The following is a 17630-nucleotide window of genomic DNA, read 5'->3' on the forward strand; positions in this document are numbered from 1 at the left end:
TAAAGATGGTTTTGCTCAACAACTGATGAAGAAAAGCACAAAGAAATAGAAAAGAAAATCACGTTTGCGTTGACAATTACACAGTGTCGTAGTTTAAAAAGAAGTGTTTTTATTACAATCGTCCTTAGCGTCAATCGAGAGTTTGAAAATGTAGTATTTTAGACGGATCGTTTAGAAAATATACTGAAACAAACCGTGAAATTAATCCAAAAACCTAGAATGAATAAATAAACTTCTAAAGTCATTTCCGCTCGTGTGGATGAAGAGTTCCTGCAGCGTGGAGCCCCAACGCCCGGGCTGGGGGTCCGCAATGGGCATCGTGTGCAGACCCTCGTCCAGCAGCTGCAGCGCCCGGTGGTCTGCAGCGCCCGGTGGTCAGTCCAAAGGCTGGGGGTCCACAATGGGCATCGTGTGCAGACCCTTGTCCAGCAGCTGCAGCGCCCGGTGGTCAGTCCAGAGGCTGGGGGTCCGCTATGGGCATCGTGTGCAGAACCTCGTCCAGCAGCTGCAGCGCCCGGTGGAGGTGAATCTCGATCCAACATGGCGTCTCTTTGATGCTCTGCCGGGGGTAGTCGGGGCCCCAGCCCTTCACGAAGCTCATCCTGAGGATACAGAGCCGCCGCAGGTCGTCCACGCCGATCCCGGCCGCCGCCGACAAGCCTGGAACGAGCGCCTTTATCAGACACGATTCTCAAGCGCAAAGAACAGAGTCGGAACTAAGACTCGGCTCTGTGGCCTGAATAATACTCGCTCTTTGGCCTGAATAATACTCGCTCTTTGGCCTGAATAATACTCGCTCTTTGGCCTGAATAATACTCGCTCTTTGGTCTGAATAATACTCGCTCTTTGGCCTGAATAATACTCGCTCTTTGGCCTGAATAATACTCGCTCTGTGGCCTGAATAATACTCGCTCTGTGGCCTGAATAATACTCGCTCTTTGGCCTGAATAATACTCGCTCTTTGGCCTGAATAATACTCGCTCTGTGGCCTGAATAATACTCGCTCTTTGGCCTGAATAATACTCGCTCTTTGGCCTGAATAATACTCGCTCTTTGGCCTGAATAATACTCGCTCTTTGGCCTGAATAATACTCGGCTCTGTGGCCTGAATAATACTCGGCTCTGTGGCCTGAATAATACTCGCTCTGTGGCCTGAATAATACTCGCTCTTTGGCCTGAATAATACTCGCTCTTTGGCCTGAATAATACTCGGCTCTGTGGCCTGAATAATACTCGGCTCTGTGGCCTGAATAATACTCGGCTCTTTGGCCTGAATAATACTCGGCTCTTTGGCCTGAATAATACTCGCTCTTTGGCCTGAATAATACTCGCTCTTTGGCCTGAATAATACTCGGCTCTTTGGCCTGAATAATACTCGGCTCTTTGGCCTGAATAATACTCGGCTCTTTGGCCTGAATAATACTCGGCTCTGTGGCCTGAATAATACTCGGCTCTGTGGCCTGAATAATACTCGCTCTTTGGCCTGAATAATACTCGCTCTTTGGCCTGAATAATACTCGCTCTTTGGCCTGAATAATACTCGCTCTTTGGCCTGAATAATACTCGCTCTGTGGCCTGAATAATACTCGCTCTTTGGCCTGAATAATACTCGCTCTTTGGCCTGAATAATACTCGCTCTTTGGCCTGAATAATACTCGCTCTTTGGCCTGAATAATACTCGCTCTGTGGCCTGAATAATACTCGGCTCTTTGGCCTGAATAATACTCGGCTCTTTGGCCTGAATAATACTCGGCTCTGTGGCCTGAATAATACTCGCTCTGTGGCCTGAATAATACTCGCTCTTTGGCCTGAATAATACTCGCTCTTTGGCCTGAATAATACTCGCTCTTTGGCCTGAATAATACTCGCTCTTTGGCCTGAATAATACTCGCTCTTTGGCCTGAATAATACTCGCTCTTTGGCCTGAATAATACTCGCTCTTTGGCCTGAATAATACTCGCTCTTTGGCCTGAATAATACTCGCTCTTTGGCCTGAATAATACTCGCTCTTTGGTCTGAATAATACTCGCTCTTTGGCCTGAATAATACTCGCTCTTTGGCCTGAATAATACTCGCTCTGTGGCCTGAATAATACTCGCTCTTTGGCCTGAATAATACTCGCTCTTTGGCCTGAATAATACTCGCTCTGTGGCCTGAATAATACTCGCTCTTTGGCCTGAATAATACTCGCTCTTTGGCCTGAATAATACTCGCTCTTTGGCCTGAATAATACTCGCTCTGTGGCCTGAATAATACTCGCTCTTTGGCCTGAATAATACTCGCTCTTTGGCCTGAATAATACTCGCTCTTTGGCCTGAATAATACTCGCTCTTTGGCCTGAATAATACTCGCTCTTTGGCCTGAATAATACTCGCTCTTTGGCCTGAATAATACTCGCTCTTTGGCCTGAATAATACTCGCTCTTTGGCCTGAATAATACTCGCTCTTTGGCCTGAATAATACTCGCTCTTTGGCCTGAATAATACTCGCTCTTTGGCCTGAATAATACTCGCTCTTTGGCCTGAATAATACTCGCTCTTTGGCCTGAATAATACTCGCTCTTTGGCCTGAATAATACTCGCTCTTTGGCCTGAATAATACTCGCTCTTTGGCCTGAATAATACTCGCTCTTTGGCCTGAATAATACTCGCTCTTTGGCCTGAATAATACTCGCTCTTTGGCCTGAATAATACTCGCTCTTTGGCCTGAATAATACTCGCTCTTTGGCCTGAATAATACTCGCTCTTTGGCCTGAATAATACTCGCTCTGTGGCCTGAATAATACTCGCTCTTTGGCCTGAATAATACTCGCTCTGTGGCCTGAATAATACTCGCTCTTTGGCCTGAATAATACTCGCTCTTTGGTCTGAATAATGAACATAGTACAAATATGTGAAGTGGTCGTACTTATGGCAGGAGCGATCCCGCCCACAGATCCAGGTCCGGGGATGTTGCCGGCCACAGCCGCTGCCTGAGCGGCTGCAGCCGCCTGAGCCGTGGCCGCCTGCTGCTGCATCTGCCTGTGGCACTGACGCAGGTCAAACACCTGCAAAAGGAAGTGTTCATATGTTTTAGACCGTGTACTTTTATGTACTCGTCGTTAGTACAAATATCACAATCAATGATGACTTAAGTATTTAAAACTGAACCAAAATGAGCCAAAAGGGCAGAGACTGATTCTAGCTCCCAATTAGCAGCATTTAAATGTATTTATTTTCCATCACAAGTCTCAAACCGGACAATAACCCACGAAGAGTTTGTGACAGCTCATGGAATAAATGAAGAAACAAGAAACAAACTCCAAACAGGTCAATATAATAGTTCAACTGAATGTATTTAAGTGACTGAATTAACGACATTTAGCAAACTAATACTTGAGGTAAAAGAAAAAGTAGGCATCTGTACTTTACTTTAGCACTTTTGCAGTCCTTGTACTTTTACCTCACTACTTGAGAGCAGGAATCTGTACTTTCTCCTGCAAGTTATTCATTCTTATAGTTTGAGAGCAGAAACTGAACAGGCAAAGGGGCTTATTTATAATTTATTTTTCTCATTTATAGAGACTTCCTGTCAGAAGGTTTTGAGTTCAAATCCCGGCTTTGAGCAAACAGAAATGTATCAATTAAAGGATCAGGAAAAACTAAGAAATGGCTGAATATTAAATACTTTCTACTGATACAGGGGCAACGAGCACTTCTTCCAGCGCGCTTTAAAATCGACACATTAACGTTCTAGCGATTCACGATGTGTACAGGCCCGTAGCCGCGCCCGTAGCCCCGCCCGTAGCCCCGCCCGTAGCCCCGCCCGTAGCCGCGCCTGACCTTGATGTAGGCGCTGGGGTAGATCTTGTGCACGGCGTCTCCCGGAGCTCGCCCGGCCTCTCGGTCCAGGTAATAACTCTGGACGAAGACGGCGTGGTCGCTCAGGCACCGCACCCACACGTCGCCCTCGCCCTTGCACTCCAGCTGCACGCCTTTGCCGATGTGGAGCCTGGAGAAAAGGGACGTCACGGTAACAGATGCTAGTGTTACGATTATTGTGGGGAAAAAACATCACGATTGTTGAGACCAAACAGTGAAATCGTTCATTTTCTTTCATTCCCGTGTCACTTTTCTTCAAGTTTGTGACCGGCTTTATTAAACTGAACTTTCTGAAAGACAAGTTAAATATGACGATAAAAGACAGATATAAAAAGTTATTCACATTCAAGTCTATTTTTTGGACAATAGATTGATCTAAAAAGACTTCATTTAGCTCACGATTATAATTTTTTGGTTCTTTACGATTATATTGTGACCTCAGCATTGACGATTAACCTGATAATCGTGACACCCCTACTGGAGAGAGAGGGAAGTGCAGATGCTCAAACGATGGCGTCGAGCAGAGAAATCATTGAAAACATTTGGACAGTGCAGTGTATGATCTGCCATGAAGGACTGTGAACAATATATATATATTTGGTCTTTTTTATTTGAATTGGTCAAGTGTCACTGAGACTAGAAACCGAGGCAAGCTGTGGGAGATATGGATGTCACGATATCAAATAAAATATCAAATAAAAAAAACGTCACAATTTAATTATTCACGATTAACCAAACAAAAGTGAAATCTTTAATTCTGTCTCATTCCCCTGATCTGACGTGTCACTGTTCTTTAAGTTTGTGACTGTCTTTATTTAGTAGAATGCAGATAAAATAACATTCTTTACATTCAAGTCTATTTTTGGGCTGTACATTGAACAAAAACATACATAATTTTGCTTCTAAAATGCCACGATTATTATGTTTTGGTTTGTACATTTGTATTGTGACCTGAATAATTATGACAGCTCTAGAGGGAGAACATGCAAACTCCACACGAACGGTCCAGGACCTCGTTAGCGTGAGGCAGACGAGCTATAGCTACACGTGTGCCCTTGATCCCGTAACTTTACTCAATATTACACCTTTATGTTGAAGGTCTGATATAATTGCAGAAAAGTCCACATATGTGCAAATGTGAGCCTTGTGTTCATCTTAAACAAGAAAAGAAACATGCATAAAGTTGTTTTGGTAAGAACAGGAAGAGACGCGGAATTAGAAACTGCATTTATTGTGCCTTTAATACGACGAATTTTAATTATTACAAATATATAACTACTAATTAATACTATTTTTTTATTTTTAATTTCACAGTTTTGTTTATCATTTTCCAGCATAATTTGCCTTTTTTTTTTTTCAGTCGATAAAAGCATTGGGTGACTCATCTAAATATTTTCTGGACTATAAGTCGCACCTTTTTGCATAGTTTCAGCCGGGGTGCGACTTATACTTATATTTATACTTATATACTTTTACTCTGGAGCGACTTGTATGTGATATTATTTGTTATTTTCACACTTGCAACTGCATTTCATACTCCAGTGCGACTTATACAGGTTTCTTTTCTTCTCAATTATGCATTTTTTGGCTGGTGCGACTTATACTCTGGAAAATACGGTACCTGGCCCTCTCGATGGCCTCGGTGCGGTGGACGTTGCTGAGCTGGCCCAGGCAGAAGCGGTCGCCGCCCGAAGGGTCCACGTATCCGTCCACGGTCACCACGTGGCACGAGGACGGCACTTTGAACGTCTCGCCCACCTGCACGTCCATCTCGAAGTACGCGATGGAGCACCAGTAGTCGGGGGCTGGGGACGAGGGGGCGGGGAGTGAGACATGGCGGTTCAAATCGGGTTTAAAACGTGGGCGTGGCGTTACCTGGGTGATTGGAGATGGGAGGCTGGAAGGCGAGCTCGTTATGGACCGGCCCTGGGGAGTGAAAGTATTAGGACCAGACATTAGTACATTTGCCGTTAGAGCCATCAAATTAAAGCTGAACATGAGTTTATTCTGACATTTTAACTACTTTTTACGTACAGTACTTTTCTGTAGTCGTTTTTCTCTAAACTTACATACAATTGTTGTCTTTTGGGAGCGATTTGGGTCAGATATTTGGTCAAATCATGGAAATATTGAATAGCTTTGAGAGCTTTGACCACGCCCCCTTTCAATCTTTGAGTCACGCCCCACATTTTTGCTTGAACATATTCCGCAGCGCACCACCAACTGAAATATTATGTGTCTGGCTCTTTTCACTTTGGCAATGTTATTTTATTTTTTGGTAAAGTTGCTCAGGACATTCTACAATTGTAATTAAATCCATGAAACAGATTTTTTTCCACGGTAAACTTGGCAATACCTCAGGGCGGAGCTTCTCAAAGTGGGGGGCGTGTTGAGGGCCCGTCTCTCTCTCCCCCCGTCTCTCTCTCTCCCCCCTGTCTCTCTCTCCCCCCGTCTCTCTCTCCCCCCCGTCTCTCTCTCCCCCCCGTCTCTCTCCCCCCCCGTCTCTCTCTCCCCCCCGTCTCTCTCTCTCCCCCCTGTCTCTCTCTCCCCCCCGTCTCTCTCTTCCCCCCGTCTCTCTCTCCCCCCCGTCTCTTCGCTCCCCCTCTCGTCTCTCTTCGCTCCCCCTCTCGTCTCTCTTCGCTCCCCCTCTCGTCTCTCTTCGCTCCCCCTCTCGTCTCTCTTCGCTCCCCCTCTCGTCTCTCTTCGCTCCCCCTCTCGTCTCTCTTCGCTCCCTCTCTCGTGTCGCCCTCTCCTCTTATTTCTGTTTCTAAACTCCACAGACTTACTGCTCATTTGGTCATTTAAAAGTACAGGATGACATGTGTATTTGCAGTATATACACACATCGCCTCCTTTTCGCTTTGAGCCACGAGTCTGACGTCCCGCTTCATTTATGCACAAACACAATCTGAGACAGACACTGGCACTAACGATACATGGCATTTGCAGTCAAGTAAATGATCATGTTTTCTCGAGGCTGCGGGGCAAAGATACACATTTCATCCTCTGAGGCGAGCGCACCAGAAAAGGTTTGAGAAGCCCCGCCTCCACACACTTTGACAATAAAGTGATGAATTAACAACACGAGCCCCGCAGTGGTCATAGTAACAGCACTTACAGTAGTGTCCTGGCACGGGCACTGGAGGGTGGTGCTGCAGATGCCCGTTTGTAATGTGCGGGTGGTTTGGAGGAAAGCTGGGGTTCCGAGGCCACGAGGAACCAGCACCTGAAGGAAAAACATGATTCAAAACCTTTCATGAAACGACACGACTTCAGGCCTTTCGTCATATTCAGTTTGAATCAGCGTTTGATGGCGTCAAATTAGTCCACGAATGAGAACTTTTGACAGTATTTTGAGTTTATTCTGCTGTTCTGACCTACTTTATTAGTATATTCTGCGCGAGTGTTTATTTTAGCATAACATCCTGCAGCTTTTAGTCTTGTGAGGGACGTTCGGGTCAGATATTTGGTCTGATCATAATTAAACTGTGACAACTAATCAATGCGCCAGGCTTTAGATTTGCAATAAATCCAGCCCCATGAAGTAATAAAATACTTCACACGACTCATCTGTGTGTGACATTTCATTGAAGCAGGTTTACATTTGGTTCTGCAGTTCTCAGGCAGAAGAACCTCTTCATGTTGCGTTGTCATAAAACACAACTAAAAGCCAAATATCTCTATGACAACCACGTTTTCGATGTGTAAACAACATTCTAAACTCTAAACGCACAAGGAGGATACGACCGTTACCTCCAGAAGCGGCGGGGATGGCGGGGAAAGCGGGGGCGGCGCCGGACGTGGACGCCTCGGGGGGCGGGAGGAGGCCGGGGCCCGAGAAGGGCTCGGGCGGCGGCGGTCTGGACGACGAGGGCGGGTGCTGGATGGTCTGCAGCCCGTGCCCCGTGTCGATGGACGGGTGGCTCTGTGGACCGTCGAAGTCGTACTCGTCCTTCACGATGCGAGCGGAGCTGGGGCCGGAGCCGAGGTTGTGCCCGATGGTCAGCGACGACAGGTCTGAGGGCCCAGAATGGAACAGGACGTGCGTTATTTAATCGCAATAACTACGATCACAACAGTGTTCTCGCTGGGCTGAGGTTGAAGGATGGCGGTGGGACAAACCGTGCGGGCGCCGTGGGCGGCGCGAGCGAGATGTGTTTACATTTTCCCTCGCGCCTGTGGCGAGTGCCATGCGAGCGCACGTAGTGTGGCTCGTAGTGGCACTCACCTATGCCAGGGGACACCACCCTCTCGTAGTGGCACTCACCTATGCCAGGGGACACCACCCTCTCGTAGTGGCACTCACCTATGCCAGGGGACACCACCCTCTCATAGTGGCACTCACCTATGCCAGGGGACACCACCCTCTCGTAGTGGCACTCACCTATGCCAGGGGACACCACCCTCTCGTAGTGGCACTCACCTATGCCAGGGGACACCACCCTCTCGTAGTGGCACTCACCTATGTCAGGGGACATCACCCTCTCGTAGTGGCACTCACCTATGCCAGGGGACACCACCCTCTCGTAGTGGCACTCACCTATGCCAGGGGACACCACCCTCTCGTAGTGGCACTCACCTATGCCAGGGGACACCACCCTCTCGTAGTGGCACTCACCTATGCCGGGGGACACCACCCTCTCGTAGTGGCACTCACCTATGCCGGGGGACACCACCCTCTCGTAGTGGCACTCACCTATGCCGGGGGACACCACCCTCTCGTAGTGGCACTCACCTATGCCAGGGGACACCACCCTCTCATAGTGGTACGGGTTGACGCACACGTTGTCGCACTTCAGATCGAAGGCAAACTGGCAGTATTTGACGTGCTTCAGCTCGTTCTTGTGCAGGTCGGGCCATCGCCACAGCCGGGCGTAGATCACGTGAGGGAAACCTTTGCGACCGGCCACCTGGAAAGACCTCGCTCCATTAACCACAGGAACGGCTGAATATCTCCTCGTTTGTTTGTTCATTTGGATCTCCATTTGCTCCATTTTAGCTATTCTTCCCTGGGTCCGTATGTTAAAAACGCATCGCAAACAGTGAAAAAAACATGATCACAGCATAAAAATACACAATTTAGACTTCAGTAAAAGCTTTAAATGCATCCGTTCGGATTCAAGAATCGCACCAAAAAATGCACGGACCACGAATTGCCTAAAGTACAGAAAGTGGCTTTACAGTTTTGTGCATTATTCATTCAATCTATACTCGGTTAAAGCTGCTCCTGCAGCCACAGCTGCCCTGGGGACGGACGGAAGCAAAACCGACCAACACTACCACTAACCCCCGTTTACTGCCCGCTGCCGCTTTAGTGTGCGGTCAGCAAAATCATAAACACGACTTTCCCAGCAGAAGTGGCACACGAACACCACAGAGTCATGGTGGACCTGGTGGGAGTCGTGGTGGGAGTCGTGGCGGGAGTCGTGGCGGGAGTCGTGGCGGGAGTCGTGGCGGGAGTCGTGGCGGGAGTCGTGGCGGGAGTCGTGGCGGGAGTCGTGGCGGGAGTCGTGGCGGGAGTCGTGGCGGGAGTCGTGGCGGGAGTCGTGGCGGGAGTCAGATTGCAAGATATTTTGCACAACTGTGAGCAATTTTTAACTAGTTTCTGCTCAAAATATTGATTCAGAGCGTGTTCTCAGCACCACATGCACTTGAACGCACACAATCTGAACTGCCCGACGTGCCGGCGCTAACCAGGCCCGAGACGTGTGGAGTTACCTGGAGCCTCCCGTCTAGAGTCCTCTGGATGGTGACGCACTTGCTGGGATGGGCCCCGTTGGTGGTTATGGCCGTGATCAATGAATCGAGCTCGTCCTTCTTCTCCTTCAGCTTCTTCACCAGGCTCTCGATGGCTCGTTTGGCAAAGGTCTCGCTCTCTCCTCCCTGTCTGTGGCACATCAGACTGTGCACGATGCTCAGACAGGCGTCGTTACTCGTGGGCGTGCTGGGGAGGGACATCTTCTCTGCTCTCTACACCAAACAGGGTTTTTACTCAAGTGGAGAAATGTCCAAGATGTGCCAGGCTTCCATTCTCAGGTGAAACACCGCTTCAAACACCTTCATAAACTGCAAAGAAAAAGTCAAGGGTTTTAATGGAATCACAAATGATGCAATAAATACAAGAGTAAAAAGGTAGTGCAGCTTTGCATAAATAAGTTTACCTGCACAATGCAGAAGAAACAGAACTCTGTATATAGGATATAACTGCAATTAACTTAACTATAATTGAATCAATCACTCGGTTCACTTTCTGCACCACATCTGTAAATTCAATTTTGTGTACATAGTAAGCCTATTTCTTTTATCCTATAGCATATTTAAATTGTTTTTCTTTTTGACTTATATAGGTTGTTTTATCATGTTGCACCGAATCACCAAAGCAAGTTCCTATGTTTGTGAATTCTGTTCATTAGCAATGGCAATAAACCCTTTCTGATTCTGATATAGGATATAAAGCATATAAAGCATATAAAGCATATAAAGGATGTAAAGGATATAAAGGATATATAGGATATATAGGATGTATAGGATATATAGGATATACAGTATTGACAGGTCTCTTCACATTGATCCGTGGGGACAAAGTCTTTGCCAAACAAACTCCACCTCTGACTCTGCACAGCTCCGTTTCACACACAGCAAAAGGAGCAGGTTGAGAGATGTAAAAGTTGAGTTGTTGATGAAAAGGTGCAAAGTTTGGGCCCTGGTTAGCTCCGGGAGCTAAGAGCGGCGCCACTCAGACTGGCCCCGCGTGCGTCAAGTGTCCGCAGAGACGCAGCTCCAGCGCACAGTGCTGTCAAAACAAAATATACTATCTTTGTCACCTCTTTGTTCGACAAGGCCAAACTATTTAGCCTCTGTTTGACTATTCATTTAGTTAAATTATAGAGACAAAATGACATCTATAACACGTGGATCTATTAGAAAATCCATGTATGCATATTTACGTCTTGTTAACGTTTTATTTTGAAGAGATAAACCGGAAAATAGTGATGAAAATGACTTATAGCCAGTTGTCTGTTTCCAAAACAACAGCCGAGCTAATGATGAATGTTGACCATAGAAAACTACTTCATTCAGCTCTTGTGTCCCCGCGTGTCCTCCCCGTATGTCCCCGCGTGTCCCCGCGTGGACTGTGCTCGTGACACAAACACGCCCGGTGTGGCGACAGGCCGTGTCTTTGTAAATCATTTCATAGAATAAACAGTGGCTCTTCACCTGGTTGGAGCGGGTTCAGCGCTTGAACTGCAGTGTCACTTTGTCCCAGTTTGTCCCAGTTTGTCCCCGTGATGTCGTGACCGCGGCTCGTGGGACACACGTGAACTCAAACCCACGGGACCCGCTGCCTGAACTCCACGCGGGGCGATCAAATAATACCGCGCTGTCCCGTGAAGAGCTGAGATCAGATGACACAAGTCCTGCGCCCACTCCACGCTCCACTGCGCATGCGCACACACGGCTCAGTGCGCACGGTATTTGTAACGACACTTCCACACATGGGTCTATTATATTATTATATTATTATATTATCCTCCACCAGAGACGGGATCAGGACCAAATGTGTTTACAAGTAAATAACAACATGTAAAAAACCACTACAACACACCACGCTTCCATTACGGGGCGTGTTAAAAGCAATTTTACACAAAGCTTTTATTACAATGGCACTGCTGTCAGTACTTCTTTGTGTCCAGCAGATGGCGGTGACGTCAAGTAAATAAGTTGTCCATTGTTGTCCAGTATTGTCAAGTGTTGTTGTCCAGTATTGTCCAGTGTTGTTGTTGTTGTTGTTGTTGTTTTATGGCGGTTGGCATCCGAGTGTTGCATTACCGCCAGACTTTATTCCTCAGACGTTTCGTAGTCCGTAAAAGTACTCCTCCCAGTCCAGTATTGTCCATTGTTGTCCAGTGTTTTCCAGTGTTGTTGTCCAGTGTTGTCCAGTGTTGTCCAGTATTGTCCAGTATTGTTGTCCAGCATTGTCCAGTATTGTCCATTGTTGTCCATTGTTGTCCAGTGTTGTCCAGTGTTGTCCAGTGTTGTTGTCCAGTATTGTCCAGTATTGTCCAGTGTTGTCCAGTGTTGTTGTCCAGTATTGTCCAGGATTGTCCAGTGTTGTCCAGTATTGTCCAGTGTTTTCCAGTGTTGTCCAGTGTTGTCCAGTGTTGTTGTCCAGTGTTGTCCAGTGTTTTCCAGTGTTGTCCAGTGTTGTCCAGTGTTGTTGTCCAGTGTTGTTGTCTAGTATTGTCCAGTATTGTCCAGGATTGTCCAGTGTTGTCCAGTGTTTTCCAGTGTTGTCCAGTGTTGTCCAGTGTTTTCCAGTGTTGTCCAGTGTTGTCCAGTGTTTTCCAGTGTTGTTGTCCAGTGTTGTCCAGTGTTTTCCAGTGTTGTCCAGTGTTGTCCAGTGTTGTTGTCCAGTGTTGTCCAGTGTTGTCCAGTGTTGTCCAGTGTTATTGTCCAGTATTGTCCAGTAATGTCCAGTGTTGTCCAGTATTGTCCAGTATTGTCCAGTATTGTCCAGTGTTGTCCGGTGTCTCATTGAAAGCTGGTTTTACTTTCTCCACTCTCTGTCTTGTGTATCTTTTACTTTTTCTGACTAGTTCCAGTACGAGCGAGGTTCATTTTGCATTAACCTTTGCTTATGCTTGTCATTTCAGATCCATTAGCTCCAGGTGCTGCAGCGCCATCTAGTGGTCAGTCAGTCAGTTCAGTCGACACACACTACGTCAGTGTGTGAGTTGTGTGATTCTTTTATGTAAATGTTTCATCATCTTTTGTCCATGTAACATTATTAAAGGTGCACTACGTAACTTTTCCAGTGGAGGGTCTGCCACCTGTGTTTCCATAGATACGGTCGGCCACACCTCATATTAGGGGGTGTGGTCTGCTGTGGAGGAAACTCTGTACATTCAATAGGAAATACATTTTTTCCTCTTTTTCCTCTAGAACTTTGTGTATTTTAAGCACGACTAACTCGAGTCGAGTCACAGCTGAGGTTTGATGGAAGTCGCTGACATGGTGTTATTCCAGAAAAAGAAAAGTAAATAGATTGTTTTCTTAGATGTAAAATATCAAGCGCTGGCATCACGTTCACATTCTTGGATCACTATATAAATCTGGGCCATTGGACGCTTCATGTCTTTGTGTCTGTATTTATATATACTCAATATTTATATATATACTTAGTTGTTAAATAGTGGTGTTGCTGTTCTCCATTTAAATGCACAATCCGCTCACAGTAAATCTGTCTTTCGAGGTATTTTCTGGCAATAAAACACCTGCAATTGAATAAATGTGAGCTAGAAAGGTTTAATGCCACGCTGGAGCACCAGGCAAAGCAATAACATCTCCATGGAGACGAGTACTTTGCAGACTCCGTGTTACACTGTACACCTTTAAATATTTAAAATGAATATTTCAGAAAAAATCCCATGAGGCTCCAACAAACTTGATTCATCTTGTATTAATTCAGCTCGCGCCAGTGTAGCAGCAGCTCCTCCTGATGCTCATGATGCACATTTACCTTTGCATTAGCATTTCACATGTCAAAATCATAATAAAGTCGATCTAAAATACCTAAAGAAATAAATAAAAAAAATGCTAAGCTAAAAGAGTCAGTGTTTGAATGTGATTAAAAACAATCTGTGCCATTTAAGTGAAAGTAAAGATGTTAATTACCTATTCTCAGCTTAAGCTTGTGATGGAGGTAAAAAAAGACCTCAGAAGTGCCCGTCCTTCATGTTTACTTCCTCCTGATACAGACGGACCTGCGGCTGCTCGTGGCCCCGGGGCCCGAGTTCGGACGGTTTAAGAGCCTCACACATCACAGGAGAAGAGCCTCTATTAAATGTGAAATCTTTCCACTCCAGAGAGACGAGGAAACCATCTCCCCCTCGGGGAGAGAGAGAAGAGAGAGGGAGGAAGAGGAAGAGCGGGGAGGGAGAGAAGAGAGAGGGAGGAAGAGCGGGGAGGGAGAGAAGAGAGAGGGAGGAAGAGGAAGAGCGGGGCGGGAGAGAAGAGAGGGGGAGGAAGAGGAAGAGCGGGGCGGGAGAGAAGAGAGGGGGAGGAAGAGGAAGAGCGGGGCGGGAGAGAAGAGAGAGGGAGGAAGAGGAAGAGCGGGGCGGGAGAGAAGAGAGGGGAGGAAGAGGAAGAGCGGGGCGGGAGAGAAGAGAGAGGGAGGAAGAGGAAGAGCGGGGCGGGAGAGAAGAGAGAGGGAGGAAGAGATGGATGGATGCGACGATGAGTGTGGAAAGGCCTGGAGGTGAGAGAGGAGAGACAAGTGGGGGGAGAAAAGAGGGGAAGACGGAGGAAAGAGAGGGGGGAGACAAGACAAGAGAGAGAAGAGAGGGGGAGGAAGAGCGGGGCGGGGCGGGATGGATGGATGTGGTGATGAGAGAGGAGAGACAAGAGGAGGGAGAGGGAGAGAAGACAAGGAAAGACAGGAGAGAGAAGAGGGGTGTAAGGAGAAAGAGGGGGGTAACAAGAGAAATAGAGAGAGAGAAGGATGAAGAGCATAAGAGAAGAAGATGGATGAGGCAGAAGAGAAACAGGGGAAGAAAGAGAGAGGAGAGAGAGAGAAGGGAAGGCAGCGAGAGAAAGAGGGGAGAGAGTGAAAAGACGAGGAAGTTTTGTGATGGAGAAAGAGACAGAGAGAGGAGAAAAGGGAGGAGGGGGAGAAGAGAAATGAGGAAAGAGAGAGTACGAGGAGAGGAAGGGCAGAGAGGGAGAGAGAGAGGGGAGGTGAGCTGTCCGTTTGAAGACAAATCATCCACAAACACATGTAAACAGCCAGTGCCCCGGGGCGAGAGAGAGAGAGAGAGAGAGAGAGGGAGAGAGGGAGAGAGGGAGAGAGAGAGAGAGAGAGAGAGAGAGAGGGGGATGGAGGGAGGGAGGAAGGGAGGAGATGTTTGGACACAAGTGCAACCATCCATGAGACAGGAAGCAGGTCATACACTCACTGCAGCTCACGTCTCAGCCCCTTTCAGAGCTGCTCAGTGCTGCCCCCTGTCCACTGGAGGCGAAGCTCAGGAAACCACACTTATTTAGACACACTTAAATGTCCTCTAGAAAGAACTAAAATATCCTGTTTTTTAAAGAGAGAAATTGTGTTTGATGATTTCTTTTTATAGTCTAGATTTAGTCAATAATTTGTCTAGTTTTAATCTACGAAAATGTAATGTTAATTTAGTCGGATTGATTTGTTTCCGCGATAGTTTTAGTCAACTAGAAATGATATGTTTTATTTTGATAGTGATAAATTGCATCACTTCCTGGTTTCTTGGACTTTGAGTTTGTTTGTTGCTCTGGAACTGAAAAGTGATCTAGTCTCCACTTTTTATTTTTTATCTTTATGAGGAAAAGAAAAAGTGCCAGTTCTTAGTTTCCACATGTTTGAAATCTGAGAAGATCGTTCTTCCCGATGGATCAGCGTTCTCCTAAACTATATGTCATTATTATTTGGATAATCTATAACAGTTCTTCTTCAGGTCATAATGTAATCGTTCAAACAAACCAAAAATAATGAATGTGACAATTTTTGAAGACGTTTTTTTGCTATTTTATTTTTAATTATAACATAGATCAACAAGAACAAAGCAACAACACAACAACAACAAAAACAAAAACAAACAAACCACAAAGGACCAGGTAGAACATAAGGCAAGTAAAGGAGTAAAAGTAAAATAAGGGCGTGACATCAGGAAAAAAAAGAGAAAAATTTATTAGAGCAGATTAAATTCTGAATAATTGTCCCATTTTGTCCATTGTTGTTGATGAGGTTTACTTGAATTAATTACAAGTTTCTGTTTTGCTATTTCATTTTTTATTAGAGCATAGATCAACAAAAACAAAACAACAACACAAAGGAGTAAAAGTAGAAAATAAGTACACAAACTGCTGCACCTCCAGCCACGACTCTGTTAAACAAATCAAGTTTGCGGTCGACACCACGACACCACCTTCATCACCATGACGATACCACCCTCATCACCATGACGACACCACCCTCATCACCATGACGACACCACAACACCACCCTCATCACCATGACGACACCACAACACCACCCTCATCACCATGACGACACCACCCTCATCACCATGACGACACCACAACACCACCCTCATCACCATGACGACACCACAACACCACCCTCATCACCATGACGACACCACCCTCATCACCATGACGACACCACAACACCACCCTCATCACCATGACGACACCACAACACCACCCTCATCACCATGACGACACCACCCTCATCGGGCTCATCTCGGACGGGGATGAGTCTGTCTACAGGAGGAGGTGGAGCGGCTGGTGCAGCGGTAACAACCTGGAGCTCAACGCCCAGAAAACAGTGGAGATGATCGCTCCCTCATCAAGAAGGCCCAGCAGAGGATGTACTTCCTGTGGCAGCTGAGGAAAGCCAAGCTGACAGCGGAGATGATGGTGCAGTTCTACACGACCATCATTGAGTCCATCCTCACCTCCTCCATCACCGTGTGGTACGCTGGAGCCACAGCCAGGGACAAACAGAGACTACAGTGCATTGTGTCTCTGCTGAGAAGGTGATCGGCTGCGAGCTTCCATCTCTGCAGGACCTGTACGTCTGCAGGACTCTGGGACGAGCAGGCCGGATCACAGCCGACCCTTCTCACCCTGGACATGGACTATTTGAGCCACTCCCCTCAGGCAGGAGGCCACTCCTCTCAGGCAGGAGGCCACTCCCCTCAGGCAGGAGTCCACTCCCCTCAGGCAGGAGTCCACTCCCCTCAGGCAGGAGGCCACTCCCCTCATGCAGGAGGCCACTCCCCTCAGGCAGGAGGCCACTCCTCTCAGGCAGAGGCCACTCCCCTCATGCAGGAGGCCACTCCCCTCATGCAGGAGGCCACTCCCCTCAGGCAGGAGGCCACTCCCCTCAGGCAGGAGTCCACTCCCCTCAGGCAGGAGGCCACTCCCCTCAGGCAGGAGTCCACTCCCCTCAGGCAGGAGGCCACTCCCCTCAGGCAGGAGGCCACTCCCCTCATGCAGGAGGCCACTCCCCTCAGGCAGGAGGCCACTCCTCTCAGGCAGAGGCCACTCCCCTCATGCAGGAGGCCACTCCCCTCATGCAGGAGGCCACTCCCCTCATGCAGGAGGCCACTCCCCTCAGGCAGGAGGCCACTCCCCTCAGGCAGGAGGCTACAGTCCATCCAGACCAGAACCTCCCGTCACAAGAACAGTTGTTTCCCTCTGCCGTTGGACTCATGAACACTTCCTAAGCTTTGCACTCACTGCACTGTTCACTCTTATTGCACTAGATATTTTATTTATGTAGATATCATCTACATCATTATCATTTCTAACCTTATTTTAACTTTACTACCTATTTTTTAGATATCTGGTAGCTGTTTTGTATTCATTGTTCAATGTTTTCTTGTTTGTGTTCGAATCACCAGGACAAGTTCCTATGTTTGTGAATTTTGTTCATTGACAAATGGCAATAAACCTCATTCTGATTCTGAACATAATGGCGTGGCATCAGGAAAAAAAGGAGGGGAAATTAGGAAAAAAATTAGAAGAAAAAAAAAAATGAAAAAAAAGGAATAAAGAGCATAGTAAAATCTGAATAATTGTCCCATTTTAAATGTTTCTGTTTTTGAGTTGAGGTTTATTTTTGTGCATATTATTCTCTCCCTCCTCCTCCCCCTCTTCTTTCACTTGTCTCCTCCCCCCTCTCTCTCCCCCTCTGTCTCTCTCTCTCTCTCCCCCCCCTCTCTCTCTCTCTTTCCC

General features: G+C 47.0%; 1 protein-coding gene across 1 annotated transcript; it reads right to left on the minus strand.

Moving 5' to 3' along the window:
• Positions 1-11220, minus strand: LOC140346913 (mothers against decapentaplegic homolog 4-like). The gene is made up of 10 exons (XM_072433139.1): positions 11079-11220; positions 9579-9926; positions 8596-8770; positions 7614-7877; positions 6979-7086; positions 5736-5786; positions 5482-5665; positions 3822-3990; positions 2908-3046; positions 1-660 (listed from the first exon to the last, which is right to left on the minus strand). Exons 2-10 carry the CDS (start codon positions 9816-9818, stop codon positions 449-451), a joined length of 1542 nt encoding a protein of 513 aa, XP_072289240.1. The 5' UTR covers positions 9819-9926; positions 11079-11220; the 3' UTR covers positions 1-448.
• Between the last annotated feature and the right edge of the window lie 6410 nt (positions 11221-17630).

Source organism: Eucyclogobius newberryi, unplaced genomic scaffold (assembly GCF_026437365.1).
Source record: "Eucyclogobius newberryi isolate DKJ021-1_F unplaced genomic scaffold, fEucNew1.0.hap1 SCAF_6, whole genome shotgun sequence".
Lineage (NCBI taxonomy): Eukaryota > Metazoa > Chordata > Actinopteri > Gobiiformes > Gobiidae > Eucyclogobius > Eucyclogobius newberryi.

What these genes read in the sequence shown, in the direction of transcription:
- LOC140346913 (XM_072433139.1), bottom strand. Translation starts at nt 9,818, where the DNA reads ATGTCCCTCCCCAGCACGCCCACGAGTAACGACGCCTGTCTGAGCATC. An exon ending in CATCCCCGCCGCTTCTGGAG is followed by an intron (nt 7,087 to 7,613) that starts GTAACGGTCGTA and finishes TTTTTCCTTCAG; the next exon opens with GTGCTGGTTCCTCGTGGCCT. An exon ending in GAGGCCATCGAGAGGGCCAG is followed by an intron (nt 3,991 to 5,481) that starts GTACCGTATTTT and finishes CCTTTTCTCCAG; the next exon opens with GCTCCACATCGGCAAAGGCG.